At 41.9% G+C, this 15,745-nt stretch overlaps 1 protein-coding gene across 2 annotated transcripts in view; it reads right to left on the reverse strand.

The window, feature by feature from the left end:
* ZSWIM8 (zinc finger SWIM-type containing 8) overlaps positions 1-15,265 on the reverse strand; it is a 69,470-nt gene extending 54,205 nt beyond the window's left edge. For both annotated transcript variants that reach the window (XM_032191569.1, XM_032191568.1), the window contains exon 1: positions 14,743-15,265. In XM_032191569.1, the coding sequence (XP_032047460.1) occupies positions 14,743-14,920 (178 nt within the window). In that variant the 5' untranslated portion in view covers positions 14,921-15,265. The remainder of the gene's footprint in view (positions 1-14,742) is intronic.
* Between the last annotated feature and the right edge of the window lie 480 nt (positions 15,266-15,745).

The following is a 15,745-nucleotide window of genomic DNA, read 5'->3' on the forward strand; positions in this document are numbered from 1 at the left end:
CACAAAACATAGTGTCTACCATAATCCTACTGCAACAACAACCAGAGCAGTGACTGCTACTCTTATCACAACTTAATTAGAAGAAATTACAATTTAACCAAGTCATGTAGTACCAGCATTACCAGGGAAGATCTGGGGCAGTCTTAGGACTGCTGAACAGACCTAAACCAGAAGAAAAAGGCTGATGCTTTCTGCTACAGGACTTTTTAGAAAATGATGCAAGAAGCAGCTCCTCACAAGAAGAAGCTACAATGTGCATGAAGATGGAGACAAGCTTCTCAATACACTGTTTTGGAGCAGCTTGTTCATTTCTACCCCTCCCAACCTCATCTGTAGCTTCCTATGTCAGGAAAAATACTTTCAGAGACAAAATACCTGAAGGAATTCTGTCTTCAGGGCACTATGACATATTAATAAGAAAAATAATCACTTCTGTTCTGTTACTCCTTTTTTCACCACTAGTGACCGTGACTAAAGAATTCAGTATGTCCAAGTAACCTTTAAACGTCCTCTTGCACTTTCTAGGCTGAAGAAGAGCCACACATATGAAAACTTTTTCTACACTCCAAGGGTCAGCTGGCTGAAGAGCATTTACTTTCCTTCCTTACTAACTTGTCCTCATGTCCTTAAAGCATCATAGTTACACACTATTCATATATTGGAAACCAGACCTCTAGAAAGAACACTTGATTCAATCATCAGAACCTCTGGACAAGGCAAAGGTGGAAAGCTACACATTATATTTAATAACCAAAAAGATGTTTGATAGAGAAAGGGAGGGAGATAAAGGTGAAACCAAAATCCATGACTTCTAAACTCCAGGACAGAAAAACCTGAACTTTCCTCCACCACTAAACTTGAACTCCTCAGATTCTAGTCACTTCAGTTCTGCCTCACAGTTCACATACAATTTTGTTGCAAAAACATACAAAGTACCTAGAGAAAGCATCTGCTCTCAGCATATGTCAGAATCTCTCCAAACTCTCTTAAAACCAGATCAGAACGGAAAGCTGTATTTTCCACTTAATTCTATTGCTTCACCTGTGCAATGACTGTGAAAATCTTGTGCACAGAGCTGCGCTGATGAAATTGGAGTATCTGATGTTATGCTGATGCCTTCTGCGAGATGAGATCTATTTGTCTCTCCATAAGCTCTGAATCTCAAGAACAAAATGTCAGCAAGCTCTTTTCTCAACTCTCACCCACTCTAACATGATTGAGGTCCAAAAACTGTAATACCAGCATTAGGCAGGCAATGCAGCATTCACAACCTGACAACCTCCTCTGGAAATGCAGACAAGTAAATTCTTAATCCAATCACCCATCACCCTTCTGTTTCCCTCCCTGAAGAAAACAAAAAAAAAAAAAAAAGAACTCATTTCAAAAAAAGAGCAGCCTGGGCAAGCAACTGACAGCTGTTAGAAAACCTAAAATGAACAGCAGATTTTTGTAAAGAAAGACAGACAGTGCTACAAAACACTGTATTCATGCCAGTGCTGGCCAAGGTTTCACAACAAATTGGGCAGCTCGCATTCAGAATAACTCCGCAGCTGATGAAGCAGATCAGCTGCAGGCTGAGGCATTTTCCCGGCGCTGTTCCCCCTCGCGCTCCATGCAGAAGCACACTGCATAACCTGCATTGTGCATTCAGAGCACAGAGATCAAACGCCTTCTGTTTCCTGAAAGGAAGGCTCAGTGCCACCACTTCTTTCCACTTCTGCCCCGCACAAAGTATTTTATAATCTCAGAATTCAAAATTAACCGCTGCGGCCGACAACAAACAAGCAAGTTACAAAGACCACCAGGGAGCAGCTATTATGCTGAACACAGACAGTGGAAGACAAACACAAGTCAAAAACCCAGACTGCAGCCCAGCTGAGCATCTGTACCCAGAAGTATTGATAGGTTTTCTAACGCTGCGAGGATGTCACACAAAACACCATGCAGCATACAGCATTTAATGTGTTGCTCTCTACCATTAGCATCCATCCTGAAGTATTACATGCAAAATTAATCTCTAGCCAGCTTTCTCCTATGCCTAAATCCCAGAGCGGTATCGCTTGGCCTCCAAACAAATGCACTGGCAAACACTGAAGCGCTGCATTACTGAGCATTATCAGAATGAGATCAGGCCAATTTTATTGGGCTTATGGGAAAGTTATTGGCTGAAAAGAACAGATCAAGGATGAGGCAATCTCATCTCTAGGGTGAAAAAAATTAATTAAACATCTGCCAGAACCTAAAAGAAGACACCACCTTTTAGTATCACCGACGCAAAACCATTACAGGTTTAAAAAACTGTTTCCACAGACAAGAGTCAAAAGAAGTTAGATACCTAAATGTTTCAGAAAAACTCTCACCTGACTCCTGTTTTTACTTCCTTTGGTTTTGTTAAAATCTCCCCCAATTCTAACCTTGGGTCTACGGCTTTATGGGAGGTTACAAAGCCCACTCAGTGCTATCCCTCAACTCCAGGGTTTCCCTCTGCAGCTGAGAGGTGCAGCACAGCAGCCCGTGGCCGGCACAAAGTGCTGCTGCAGGACACAAGCCCCCAAAGGCAGCAGCCCCCAGCCTTCCTCAAGCTCTCCATCCCTCAGCAGTGCCACTTCTTTTCACTAGAAGTAAGGCATCTGTCTGATCATTCCTTGGTATCCTGCGGTTGGAAAAAGTTCCTCCTCTAACAAGAAAAGACTTCTCTTCCACTTCCCTCCCCTCCCCTGGAGAGGGAACAACAGGGCGGAGAGGCCGCCTCGACACAAAGCTGAGTCTCGAGGAATACAGGAACAAGCCAGCAGCTACACAGTGCGCACAGAGGAACTAATGACAAGTACATCTATCATTTTCAGTACACAAAAATAATGACAAATGCAACACAAGAAAGCCGTGAGGCACTGATTAAATACAATCCACTGCATGAATTTGCTTAGCCAGATGGGCAAGACCTTCCAAGGTATTTCCAACATCACAGGACTGAAGCAAAGCCAACCACCTTCTGAAAATGGCTGCAGAAGTCCTGAAGCATTTGCTGCTCATAACCAGTAAGGAAACACTAACTCCCTGCCCTTGAGAAGGTTAAGCAGCTTAGCTGACCCCGCACACGACCGCTTTAAAAGCAATCCATTAGTCAATGAAAACTTCCAAAGGCATTCAGGGTCACATACAACTAACGTATCCGTGTCAGATTGCCTTCCCTTCAAACCATGCACGAAAGTTATATGCAAGCGTAAGCTGCAAATATTTTCACACCTGGCCCATCCAGCTAGCTCCCGCAAATGCATTTACAGCTGCTTTTCCCTTTTTCTCCCATCTCAGCATCTACTGACCTAAATATGAGGTAGCAAATGTAATTACACGTAATATGCAGCAGAAACTGTAAACAGCTCAAGAGAATTATTAAGTGATGCCCTACAGACTTCACCAAGGTATTAGAGTCTCATAAGAAGTAGTCGTTTCATTTGCAGAGCTATTAATTACATCTTTACTTACCAGCAGGACTACAATGAAGCTTAAATGTCAAATACTTAACAATAATTTTTACATCAGCCATCAGTGCTTCCTAAAAGCATGAAACTTAGGCATTCAAGCCATCATCAAGCTCTTCAATTAGCCTCTAACACGGATTAACAAGGATTCGTGTTTGTACACTCTCCAGAGGATGGGCCAGATGCAAATTTATCAAGTAAGAATTCCAGTACAGGGATATTACAAAGGAAAAAAAATAAATAAAGGGTAAGTCTCAAGAAAAACATTTTGTTAATACATGAAGTCAGACAAATTTGAACATCAATTGAGATCTGTAAAAGCTGAAGCCCTTCAAACACAAGAAACAAGACATGGACAGATTCCGTAAGGTCATACAGCGTTCAATGTTCACAGCTTCAGCGCATTTTTTTGTATTTCAAGAAAGAATCTGTCACATCCATTGGCAAGATGCCAGTAATAACGGTTCGGCTACACGTAGGCATTGTTTTAATGAATCCATCTAAAAAAGAGTCCAGATGGTAACTTGGCTACATTCGCTTTAAGGCCACCTCACTTTTTCCATTCTTGAATTCTGGCTGGGGAGACATGCTCAAAGCTGGATCTTTAATGATCTTTAGCCTCACGAACAAAAAAGCAGCAATTAACTTTTTGCACTAGTTTATCTGGAACAAAAAGTAAAACAGTAAGTTCCATACTAATTAGATTTTAAAATATCAGTGTTTTCATTTTCAGAGCTCCACAGTGCATTAATTCTGTTTACCAGCACTTCTGGGTGGCAAAGAATGATCGTCACCTACTCACATTTTTCCCCTCTCTATATGAAGAGGAAGCCAGAATTGGTGGTGCAGGTGCTCACCAGCCCACCTCAGTAAATATCTTAACTCGTGAGGTCTAAATATGGCTGGATGCCCTCCTGTAAATATTCTCATTGCTTGCAAACAAATTCTGTGTAATACTTCCTTTAGCACACGATTTACATTTTGTAAAAAATGTGGACCTTTCTCCTATTTTTGGGCGGGTGTCTCTGACCTCCCTTTTCATTTTGTTGAATCTATTCTCCCTTCTCCTGCATGACAGCATCTAGCATTTCTCCCATGGGCAAACAGGATTTCTTCTGAAGACAGATTTTTTCATCCTCCCCCTATCTTATCCTTTCCCTTTCTCATACATGCCAATCTCATACAAAAAAAAAAGGGAGCTTGAAAGCTCTACTATTTGTCCCACAGCCACAAACTAAACCAAACTAGTGGACCAAAGAAAGGCATAAAAGTCATCGAGGCATCAGGAAATAACAGTTGGGTCTGCTGCCTGCAACAGCCAAATGAGGGTGTTACACATTTCTGTAAAGACACTATTCCTGCAACCTTTTCAGAATTCCCTCTTCTGTGAAAAGAGAATGTCTTAATTTCCATTTTTTTTCAGTGCTGCCAATTTAACAACAGACTTTTATTTAAATAAAGAAAAATCAGCACAAAGATTTGCCCATTGAATATAATGCATCTTAAACATGTTTGACCTAGTTTATACTGTTCAATACTTACATTTTCTCCTTTTTTATGTTTTGTTGGAACAACCTAGAAGCACTAATAACTCATAAGACCAATACTATTTCATTAAAAACAGACACTTTTCACAGCATCATTTTTCTCAAAATATGCAAAATTCCAGACAAGTATAGCCTGAGAGTTCCTTTATTTCATTCTTTTAGAAGACATTATGTTTCCAGCTGCATGTAAGCAAACATAAATGAACTAAACATACCAAAACCAACAGACTTTCCATAAGCCCTGCCCTTAACTTTTAAAGCACCATCGCAAAATTTCTGGTCAAAGATACCAGTTTCAGTGTTTTCTGATACAAATGTCGGAAAACTAGAAAGCGGCACAATCCATAGCCTTGCCAGAATGTCACAGCCATTCCACAGATGAAGAAACCAAAAGGACGCATCAAAAACCACACAAATTCAAAGGAGTATGAGAATCTTCTGGTTAGTAACCCTATGCTTCTGGCCCCAGACTATAGGATCAGAGGAAGAAACTCAGAAAAGTGTGATATGGTACTTTAAAACTAGAATTAACATTTTAAATATTTTGTACATTATGCATCATTGTTCTTCAGTCTTAAAAAAAATAAAATCCTAGTGTTTTAAAGAGTTGATATATATGTGCTTTCAATTTTACTTTTGGAGTGTTTAGACAGGGGTCGCAAAAGAGAAGGAGGAAGGAAAGAGCTTAATACAAATAAAGTGCATTAAAATAAAGTTGAAAATTAACATTTAGCCATGACACTTTTAAATTACCTTTACAATTGCTTTTTAGTCTTACATTTGGATAGGTGACAGAAAAAAAGCTGTTGGTAAAGAAAAAAAAATCTTAAAGAGATGTATACATTTTAAGAGCTAAAGTATAAATTTGTTTTGACTCTTTGACTTTTTACTTAAAGATATGAAAAAAAAAAAAAGCATATCAAAACTAATTATAGATATTTTAAACAGACAAACATTTACTCCAAAACTTCATTAAAGTATGTAAAACATCTTTTGAAGCTGTACATTCCTTTCTTCCCCTGGAACAAAGTACTGTATAATAACTAGGACACCAGACCATTAAAAGGAGACGGTTTCTGGTCCCAGTTTTACAACTGGCGCACAAAATGTTGGTCAATCACTGACGTCCATTTCTATTCCCTCAAAGGTATACTGCATGGAGGGAAGAGGGTTTTTATCTGTTTATATAAAGACTACCCTATGACCCTTGCCATTTACTTTTATTTATTTATTTCGGGTTCATATTTCTTAACATTCAACTGTGTTATTTTTTTCTCAACATACTGGAATAAGTTGCATCACTCAGCAACCACTGACTATCAATAACTTGCTATGGACAAGAAACCACTCTCCCACTCACTAAACCAAGTCACAGTAATACGTACACATTTCCCTTCAATTCTGTGCAAGTTTAAAACATGTAAGGACACCTTTGTTGCACTTGGGAGCTTGTAGAGTAACTTAACTCTTAACAAACTGGGCATCAAAACCAAGCAAAGGTTCATAAAGTAGGCTGTACAAAAAGCAGTTTTCTCAGTTACTCTGAAAATGAATATCCATTTAAGTATTTAAACCATTTCTAATCTGCTACCAAGCTTTCATAGCTGTAATTACTGAATTTACGTTTGCTTAAAAATGAACTTTACCATAGTTACCACACAAGTTCATTCTTTTCTCACTTCTTCTTTTCTCACCAAAGACCCAAGAAATTTACACAGCACAAAAGGTGCTATTTTTCCATAAACAGGCTATGTTATGACTTTATTGCTGCTCCCCAAACAGAACTGCAATTCCAGACTTGTAAACCTGCATATTAAACTGCATTTAACTGGTGCCTCTTCAAACATAAAGATCATGCCACTATATTAAGCAACACCACTACAGAGTAAGAGGTGCATGAAGCTGACGATAGCCGAATGCCATTTATGAAGCTACCAGGCCACTTCTGCGTAGTGAACAAGCCTGCCTGGCTTCTGAAAGCTCCCACTGCTCTCTGAACTCAGCAACTTGCAAAAAGATCTCCAACGGCCAAGTGAAGAGTCACAAGGATTCACCCCCATCGTGGGATGTTAACTCTTCAAAAGCAGACCCAGAAAATGCAGGTTTTGAAATTGAGTCATCTGCCTACAAATGAAGATGCATCTTGTGAGTAGCCAAGCTCTAATTTTAAATCTCCCAAGGTTTACATTAGGACAGGATTTACATCTTCTCCTGTACTTTTTAAGAATTATCAGGGGAAAAAGACAAATCTGGTCTCTTTTGCTCCTGATATAATCAGCAACACTGCAGAAGCAGCAGCAACATCTTCAGTTTTATTCCCCACAGCTTCTCTGACGGGTGACCCCAGCCACACAGAGGGGGCACGGCTCAAAGCACCAGGCTCATGCAGTGGCTGTAAGGCACACAAAATTAGTCTCCCACTTGCTCTGGCCTGCTTGCAGGACCAGATCATACAAATATTTAAACACATTAATTTAATGAAGAAAACAACTTTTGCTGTCAGCATTCAAAGACGTGACTTATGCAAGAAACACATGTATAAGCATTAAAAAAAGATGCTGTTTTAACAGCAGTTCTGGGTGAGGGGATCAAGTGCACCTCAGTAAGTTCACAGATGACACCAAGCTAGGTGCGTGTGTCGATCTGCTCGAGGGTAGGAAGGCTCTGCAGGAGGATCTGGATAGGCTGCACCGATGGGCTGAGGCCAACTGCATGAAGTTCAACAAGGCCAAGTGCCAGGTCCTGCACCTGGGGCGCAGTAACCCCAAGCAGAGCTACAGGCTGGGAGAGGAATGGTTGGAAAGCTGCCAGGCAGAGAAGGACCTGGGAGCGATGGTGGATAGTCGGCTGAATATGAGCCAGCAGTGTGCTCAGGTGGCCAAGAAGGCCAACAGCATTCTGGCTTGTATAAGAAGCAGTGTGGCCAGCAGGGCTAGGGAAGTGATTGTCCCCCTGTACTCGGCTCTGGTGAGGCTGCACCTCGAGTACTGTGTTCAGTTTTGGGCCCCTCGCTACAAGAAGGACATGGAGGTGCTCGAGCGGGTCCAGAGAAGGGCGACGAAGCTGGTGAGGGGCCTGGAGAACAAGTCCTACGAGGAGCAGCTGAGGGAGCTGGGCTTGTTCAGCCTGGAGAAGAGGAGGCTCAGGGGCGACCTTATCGCTCTCTATAGGTACCTCAAGGGAGGCTGTAGCGAGGTGGGGGTTGGTCTGTTCTCCCACATGCCTGGTGACAGGACGAGGGGGAATGGGCTTAAGTTGAGCCAGGGGAGTTTTAGGTTGGATGTTAGGAAGAACTTCTTTACCGAAAGGGTTGTGAGGCACTGGAACAGGCTGCCCAGGGAAGTGGTGGAGTCACCATCCCTGGAGGTCTTTAAAAGACGTTTAGATGTAGAGCTTAGGGAAATGGTTTAGTGGGGACTGTTAGCGTTAGGTCAGAGGTTGGACTCGATGATCTTGAGGTCTCTTCCAACCTAGAAATTCTGTGATTCTGTGAACATGCATTGTTCTGGGTAAAATAATCAATAAAAGACATTTGCAATTCATTGTCAAATGAATTTGTCCAGATAACCACATACTTCAAACACGAAGTGTAGCTTGAGGTGTTTTTGTCTTCACTTTGTTTTTTACCTCAGGAAAGAGCTAGTTACTTACAGGTTAAAAACAAATAAAATAAATAAATAAAACTCACCCTCTAGCAATAAAGAACAGGTCAAAAAAAAAAAAAAAAAAAACGGTGGGAAGGATGTTGGATATAAAGACATGGATAAGAAACGAAGGAAGAGAGCATGATCCAGAGTCTAGAATCAAAGCTGAATCCTTGTCATTGCTTCCCTGGAAGTGAGCATGTCACAGAGAAGAACCCCTATAGCTTCAGTCCACCTGAAATTCAAATAGAGCATCTAGGATCTCTGGTCATTCAGCAACACAAGGTGAAAGGAGGGAGAAAACAAACACAAAAAGAAAAATCCATTGGAATCAGGAAGGTCTCCCAGTACAAAGATGAGACATTAAAATATGGAAAGAATGTGCAAGACTTCTCATGAGGAGAAGCTTATTTAAAGGAAGAGGTCAGAAGACAGCAAGAGAATTACACCATTTAAATTCGGCCATTTAAAATTGCAGTAGTAAAGGTACATCTTTTCCTGATAGCTTCTTTACGTGGATTCCCCAGTTCCATTCCCGAAGAGAAGGGGACACACTTGCAGGTATCTCAAAAAGGCTTGGGAAAATGCAAAATAAGTGGCAAATGTGTGAGAGTCATTCAGCTTGTCATCCTCCCAAAAGGCAGAGGTATCACTGCTTTATGAAACAATCTTTTTGTTTATTAGAAACTTCTAGACAGCTTCTGAAATCTGCATCCCCACTCCGAAGCGGTGCATTTAATTATGCCAATCAGTCTTGATAAATGGCAGTCTCCCGAGTTTCTTCAGCACCTTCAGCCCTAATGAATTGACATCACTTCTGCACCTTGCACAACCTCTGCACAACCCTCAACTTGGAACTTTTGCTGCTGCTATACAGTGAGTCAACACTACCAACCACTATGCATAATGGGATGGAGTACAAAAACAGGTGCAATCCACTTACTAGGGTGAAAAAATATACAGAAACCTATTTTCTGCTAAGAGCTAAGCCTTCACTTTCATGTTACCTTTCCTCTTTGGACAGCTGATCTCCACTCATTTCATAAGCATTTGCAATATCTCTCACTAACTTTCAGATTTTTAATTCCTGTGAAGGAACTCATCAGGCAGCTATACACATACAATACTCTTGCTTAATGGTTATTGTTTGGGGTTTTTTAATGTTACCAGCGAATTTGGACATATTATAACAGATATTTGAGCTAAAACAGATTTGTCACATTATTTTACATTAAAAAACCCACACAAATAAGATGCATTACATCTGTATCTCCCAGAAGTACAAGCTGATTACATAAGCTCCCTCTCAATACCAGAGGCACAAATAAAGTAGGAAAAAATCAATTGTAGCTATAATACTCAGTAACAGTCAGCAACAAAACTGCAGCAAACCATGGAGTGTTCATTTCCAGCTTCCTCAGGCTCTGAGTGGATACTCTGGATGACACCAACACTCTTCTCAACAAAGAACAAGAGTCTGAAGAGCACAGTATAAATTTGAAAGAGAGTGTGTTTTTTTCTTGTTTTGTTGTTGGGTTTAGTCTTTTGGTTTGTTTTTGATTTTGAACTGCTCTTTGAGCAAGGGTTAATTTTAATTTATTAAGCTGTTATTGGCAATTCTGAGAAAGAAGTATTACTCTCTAAGCTATTTATTCTTTATCCTTATAAATGAATGAAAATCAGTCGCTGCCATTTTTCCAGTGCAGACACTGTTCCAGCTTTGATCAGGTTGTCTCTCTGAAGTGATCACACCCTTACCTCAGGCTCTGCCTATTCTCTGCCAACCTTTTCCTCACTATGGCTTGTATTTTTGAGGCACTGTACCTGGTACTTAACACTGTGGGCATTCCTAACAGCTTGGAAGTATACAAATTTTCTGGGGCTGGATAACAATATTTTGTAGAAGATTACTGCCTGCATCAGTTCTTAGTGTAGTTTAAGAGGTTTTTGCCATACAGTATGCAACAGTTAGGAAAGAAAGAAAGATCAAGCTTTAGCACCATAATCACTATTGATTACAGTTTCAATGCAACTCATTATTACACTTCCAGTGTAAGCCAGTGTGAATAAATAAATGCAAACTGAGCAGAAAGTATTGTGAACACATTATTTAGCAATCCTACAGTATTTACAGCAACTTCTTAAGTGTTTGGTAAACATTGATGCTTCAGAAACTGTAAAAGACTTAGGGTGGGAAAAAGCTGAGACGCTTTCAAGAAGAAACAAAGGCGTGGTAGGTTTGGAGCGTACTTCAACACGCACTCTAAGACCTCTGTTGCAAAAATACTTATGTAATCACAACCGATGACAAAACCTTTGCAGGTACACCAGGATGACTTCAATTGCCAATGAAAAAAATGCAGCTATTTTTAAAAGTGAGAAGGGCAATCAGACAACCATACTGCCTCTCAGAATGGTTTCCAGGGAAGAACAAAAGACTGTCTAGAAAATTGGGGAAATGGCAAAATCATTGGCAGAAAGGTGATAAATTGGTGAAACGTAGCTTGATGTGGAAGAAAGTGAGTTAGAGCCATAAACCAACTTGGGGAAGCAGGCGCTTCTGAAAACGCTGCAAAGACATTGTTCTCCAAAACGTCTGTTCACATGAACTTCGATGATGAATTCAGTCCTCCTGTTACTTTATTCAGGTAGTACAGCTGCAAGCTTCTCATCAATGATGTATATAGTCAAATATATTACTAGGATTATCTCACTCAAAAAGAAAACAGACAGGGGTAAAAACAAGCAATCAAGGAAGCCTAGGGTGAGAAGAAGTCATTTCTAAAGCAGAGGTACAAAATTATTTAGTAAGTTCTAAACGACTCTTGGTTTTCCCAGAACTGATATGTTTTGCTGAAATCTTGCCTGGGATTTCAGTACAGGTGTACCCATGGAAATTGTGAGGAGTCTCAAAATCCAAGGACATTAAGTGGACACAATGCATTCATCCTGTACATTATCAATCCTACATTTAAAAAGAAAACTCCTCTATAAAAAGTAACATAAAGTAACATATGAGGAATTTATCACAAACCGGTAAAAATCAAGTTGAGGAAAAACAATCAGCTACAGTCCTATTTTTCTGACGCAACTACTCAAGATACTTGATTTTACAAAGAATTCAGTTCCAAGGATGATATTAGAAAAAAACAGACTTTTTCATTATTTTCATTATAAGACCTTTCATTATTTTTTTCTAGCACATTGACAGAGTGACTAACAAATAAGTAAATAGCTCAGCAGTGAACACTGTCTCTATTTGCAACAAGACTTATTGTTAAATTTGCTGTAAGCATAACCAAAACACAGAAAACACCCAAGCACAAAGTAAAATGTTGCAAAAAGTAAAAAAGCTGTAAGTGGTGGGGATGGTGGTTTGTTAGTTTGTTTAAGAAGAATCCTCAGCCAGCAGCACTTCCTTCAGTCTCAAGGGGATTCTCTTTGAACTAATTACAGAAGAATTGAACTCTCACAAAGACAAACTCAAAACAATTAAAAAAGCTAGAAATTGTCTCTATTACATAACTTGTCTGACTGATTCCAAATCAAAACACAGGCGGAGTTCCAAACTGGAGGAAAAGGCTAACAGATTATAGTTCCTCTTACTTTCCTGTAGCTTTTAAAATCGAAGCTCTCTGTGTCTAACCTCATTTCATGTTTGCATAGGAAGCTACATCACAGGCCACTGCAAAATGGTAAACTGTGGAAGTAAAAAACACACAAGCTGTACTTAGAATTATCACATTTTAGAAGACTCACTACAACTGACAGCCCCAGGATCCAGCAAGTTCTTGACAGAAACTATTTTTCTGACTGCAAAAAAAAATATCTCAAAAAGAGGTGTTAAAAATAGTTAAATTTGTACAGGCTTTCTGGAATCCAAACAGATCCCAGATGATGAAAGATTCCAAGCCAGTACAGACTCACTGGCAACATGCTGTGTATAGTAAAGTACCTGCATATTAGTAATACCATATGTGAACACACAGAGTGGACAAATAATTATTTAGGTAGCAATCCATGTTCACACTCCTCTCAAAATAACCCTGACCAGAGCCTGAGATGGCCAGCAAATGCCTCAATAGCAGGCAACAGCATCCCTTCAGAATGTCTCTCTTGTTAGAGCAAAACTTTAGCACAAAGAAATTAAGTCTCCCTACAGATAAAACCTAAAAAGTATGAACCAAATACAAAAACTGCAACCCTTGCCTACACAGGTCTGCAGAACCTGGAACAGCAACATCTCCACATGGTGTAAATCATGACAATTATCACAACAGTGATGTTAGCTGCTTAGTTTCCCATGTCAGGAAAGAGACCAAAGACTGCAATTATCTACAATCTATTGAAGCAATTTTCCATTTTAATGCAACAACTGGATGACAGTAGATAGAGGAATTGCTGCTTGCTTTTAATTCGGTCAAGAGAGCTAAAGGAAGTAGGCCAGGACCTAGAAAAACACAAAATCATACACTGAAGCACTGGAGAGCAGGCAACTAAAAGCACCACCACCTTTCCAAGTATCATTCTGACCTGCTGATCGCATACAAACCAGTTTCATACACCTCTGTTGAACTACAGATTTTCCGCAGCAGCATGTTGTCAAAACTTCAGCTCTTTTCAGACAAGTTAATATACACAACAAGGCTTAAAGCAACACGAAGCTTACTGTGCCTATCCCTTCCTTCTGCATCTCAGGATTCACACCTTTAAGAAAACAAACACAATTCCAACACTGCTCACCCTCTTTACACCTTCAGGATGTTCCATATGAAAACCAGTGCAGCCCGCCAGCAGGAGCAGATACAGAGCACTGCATTTCTCTCTCTCTTCCTCCCCCCACCCTTTTTTTTTTTTAAAAAAAAATAAAGTTTCCATTCCACCCTGAATTCTACTACTGACAAGTTGACAGATGCAGACAGTTTCCTATCTAGGAGCTGGGACAGTTCTAATCTTTATTAAAAATTTAGAACTTAAGCTACTCTGGAAAGCCTATGGTTAATGCAAAGTGTACTTTCTGGTCCTAATCCAGTGACAAGTGAACGTTTGTCCATAGCATAGCACTGCCAGATTTCAGCACAATTCATTATAAATTGCACTCTCTGTTCATGGAAGGCCAACATTCAGAAGAGAATGAAGCTTTGCAGTTCAGACAGGGAGATATTAACAAGGCAGCTGATGGTCACGAAGGTCAGCAGTAACAGGAAAAGTACTGACGCTGGACTGAAAAAAAGGCAGGAGATAAAAGGAAGAGCAGAAAGGGCTCGTGTAACTTCTGTTAACTGTATGTCTGGCCCTTCTGAGTGTAAATGCCACCTGAATTCTAGGGTCATGATGCACCACGATAAAAGACAAATTGCATTTCAATTTAAAACAAAACAAACAAAAAAAAACACATGCAAAGATTTAGTAGCTATACTATATATATATTTTTTTTAATTTCTAATACTATTTTTGTCTGCTATTAAAAAGAAAAGACTCCTCAAAAATAAAGAAATAAAACAACCATTTTGAAGCTGACACACAGCAGTTTGCTCATTCCTTTGTCACAGACATAAGGCCCGCTTACTTTACTACTACAAAAGAAAGTTTAGAAGAATAGAAAAGAGAAAAATAAAGAATGAGAAAAATAGATTGCTCTATACAAAGATACCTGTACATGAGTAGTTTTACAGCAATTATAAAGACCTCTGTGAAACCTTTGTGTAATGCAATCAGTGCAGTTAGGAACCAACCTATGTATAATTATTTCCAAATATGTTTGTGGTTTGTTTACAGAAGGTTGTTTTTGGATTTCTGAAAGCAAGACAGAAAATCAACTCAGAAAAGCAGAAGTACAACCATACGGAGAACAGGCAGATGAAGTCACCCAAAAGGCTACTTTTTCGTAAGAACCCCGGTAAATTCCCGGTTTCGGTCTTTGTTCCAAAGTTAGCCTCGCAACTAGCCTGCGTTTGCCTTCTCTTTGCACCGCTGGTACTTCTGCAGATCTCCCAGCCCAGCAACGCCCCCTCACCCCACGGCTCCCACACGGCCAGCGCACAGCCCGGGGGCACCGTGTGCTCTCACCTTTCATTTTGACAGTGGGAGAATTGGGTCCAGCTGATTGCTTCCTCCATCCTCTCCAGTTCTGGCAAAGGCTCTCGGCCTCAGAGATGAAGGAACAAAGAGAGTCCTCTTCAAAGTGATCAGAGTCTTCAAAGGAAAACCTCTCCCCGTCCTCCCACTCGGCAAACATGAGTTCCATCACATCCGACAAGCAACGTGGGGGAAAAAAAAAAAATAGAAACAGACAGAGAAGTGCTGGCTTTAACAGGTGGATGGGCTGGAGGACTCGGTACCGCTGAAGATCTCGGTCCCCTGCAGATCCCCACGCTACGGTTCCAGCAGCAACGGAGCGAGCGCGGTCTGGCCGCGGGAGAAGCAGGCAACCATCGCAGAGTAACGGGCGCGCGTAGAAAATCCCGGGAGACAAGTTTCGTTTGGTTTAAAAAAAGTTGTTTTTTTAAAAACAAACACACAAGAAGTGCGTGTCCGCGGCGCGTACGAGCCCGGCGGGGCCGCGCGGAGCCGCCTCAGCGCGTCCCGCCCCGTCCCGTCCCGTCCCCCCCGCGCCCCTCAGCCGGTGCCCGACTCACTCCCGGGCCGCCCCGACCCCCCCGGCAGCCCCGGGCCGGGGCAGCGCCGCCTGCGGGGCGGGGGCCAACTTCCCCCGGGCCGCCCGGCGCCGTTCAAACGCCCGCGGGGCAGGGGCGGGGGCAGCGCGGCCTCGGGGCGCCTCAGCACCGCCACCGGCACCGGCGGCCGTTGGGCAGCGGCTCCGGCCTCATGGGGGCGCGGGCGGGCGGGCACAGCCCGGAGATAGGGGCCGGGAGGGGAGGGGGGGGGGGCGACCGCCGCCGCTGCCGCTGCCGCGCCCCGCGCTCCTAGGGGCCCATGGCCGCCGGGCCCCCGCTTGCGGACGCCCCCTCCCGTGCCCGGCCCGGCGGCGGCTCGCGGTGCTGGCGCGGTACCGGCGGCGGCGGGTGGGTGCCCGGCGCGGGCACCAAGATGGCTCCGCGCTTCCCAGCTT

This window comes from Aythya fuligula, chromosome 7 (genome assembly GCF_009819795.1).
Source record: "Aythya fuligula isolate bAytFul2 chromosome 7, bAytFul2.pri, whole genome shotgun sequence".
Lineage (NCBI taxonomy): Eukaryota > Metazoa > Chordata > Aves > Anseriformes > Anatidae > Aythya > Aythya fuligula.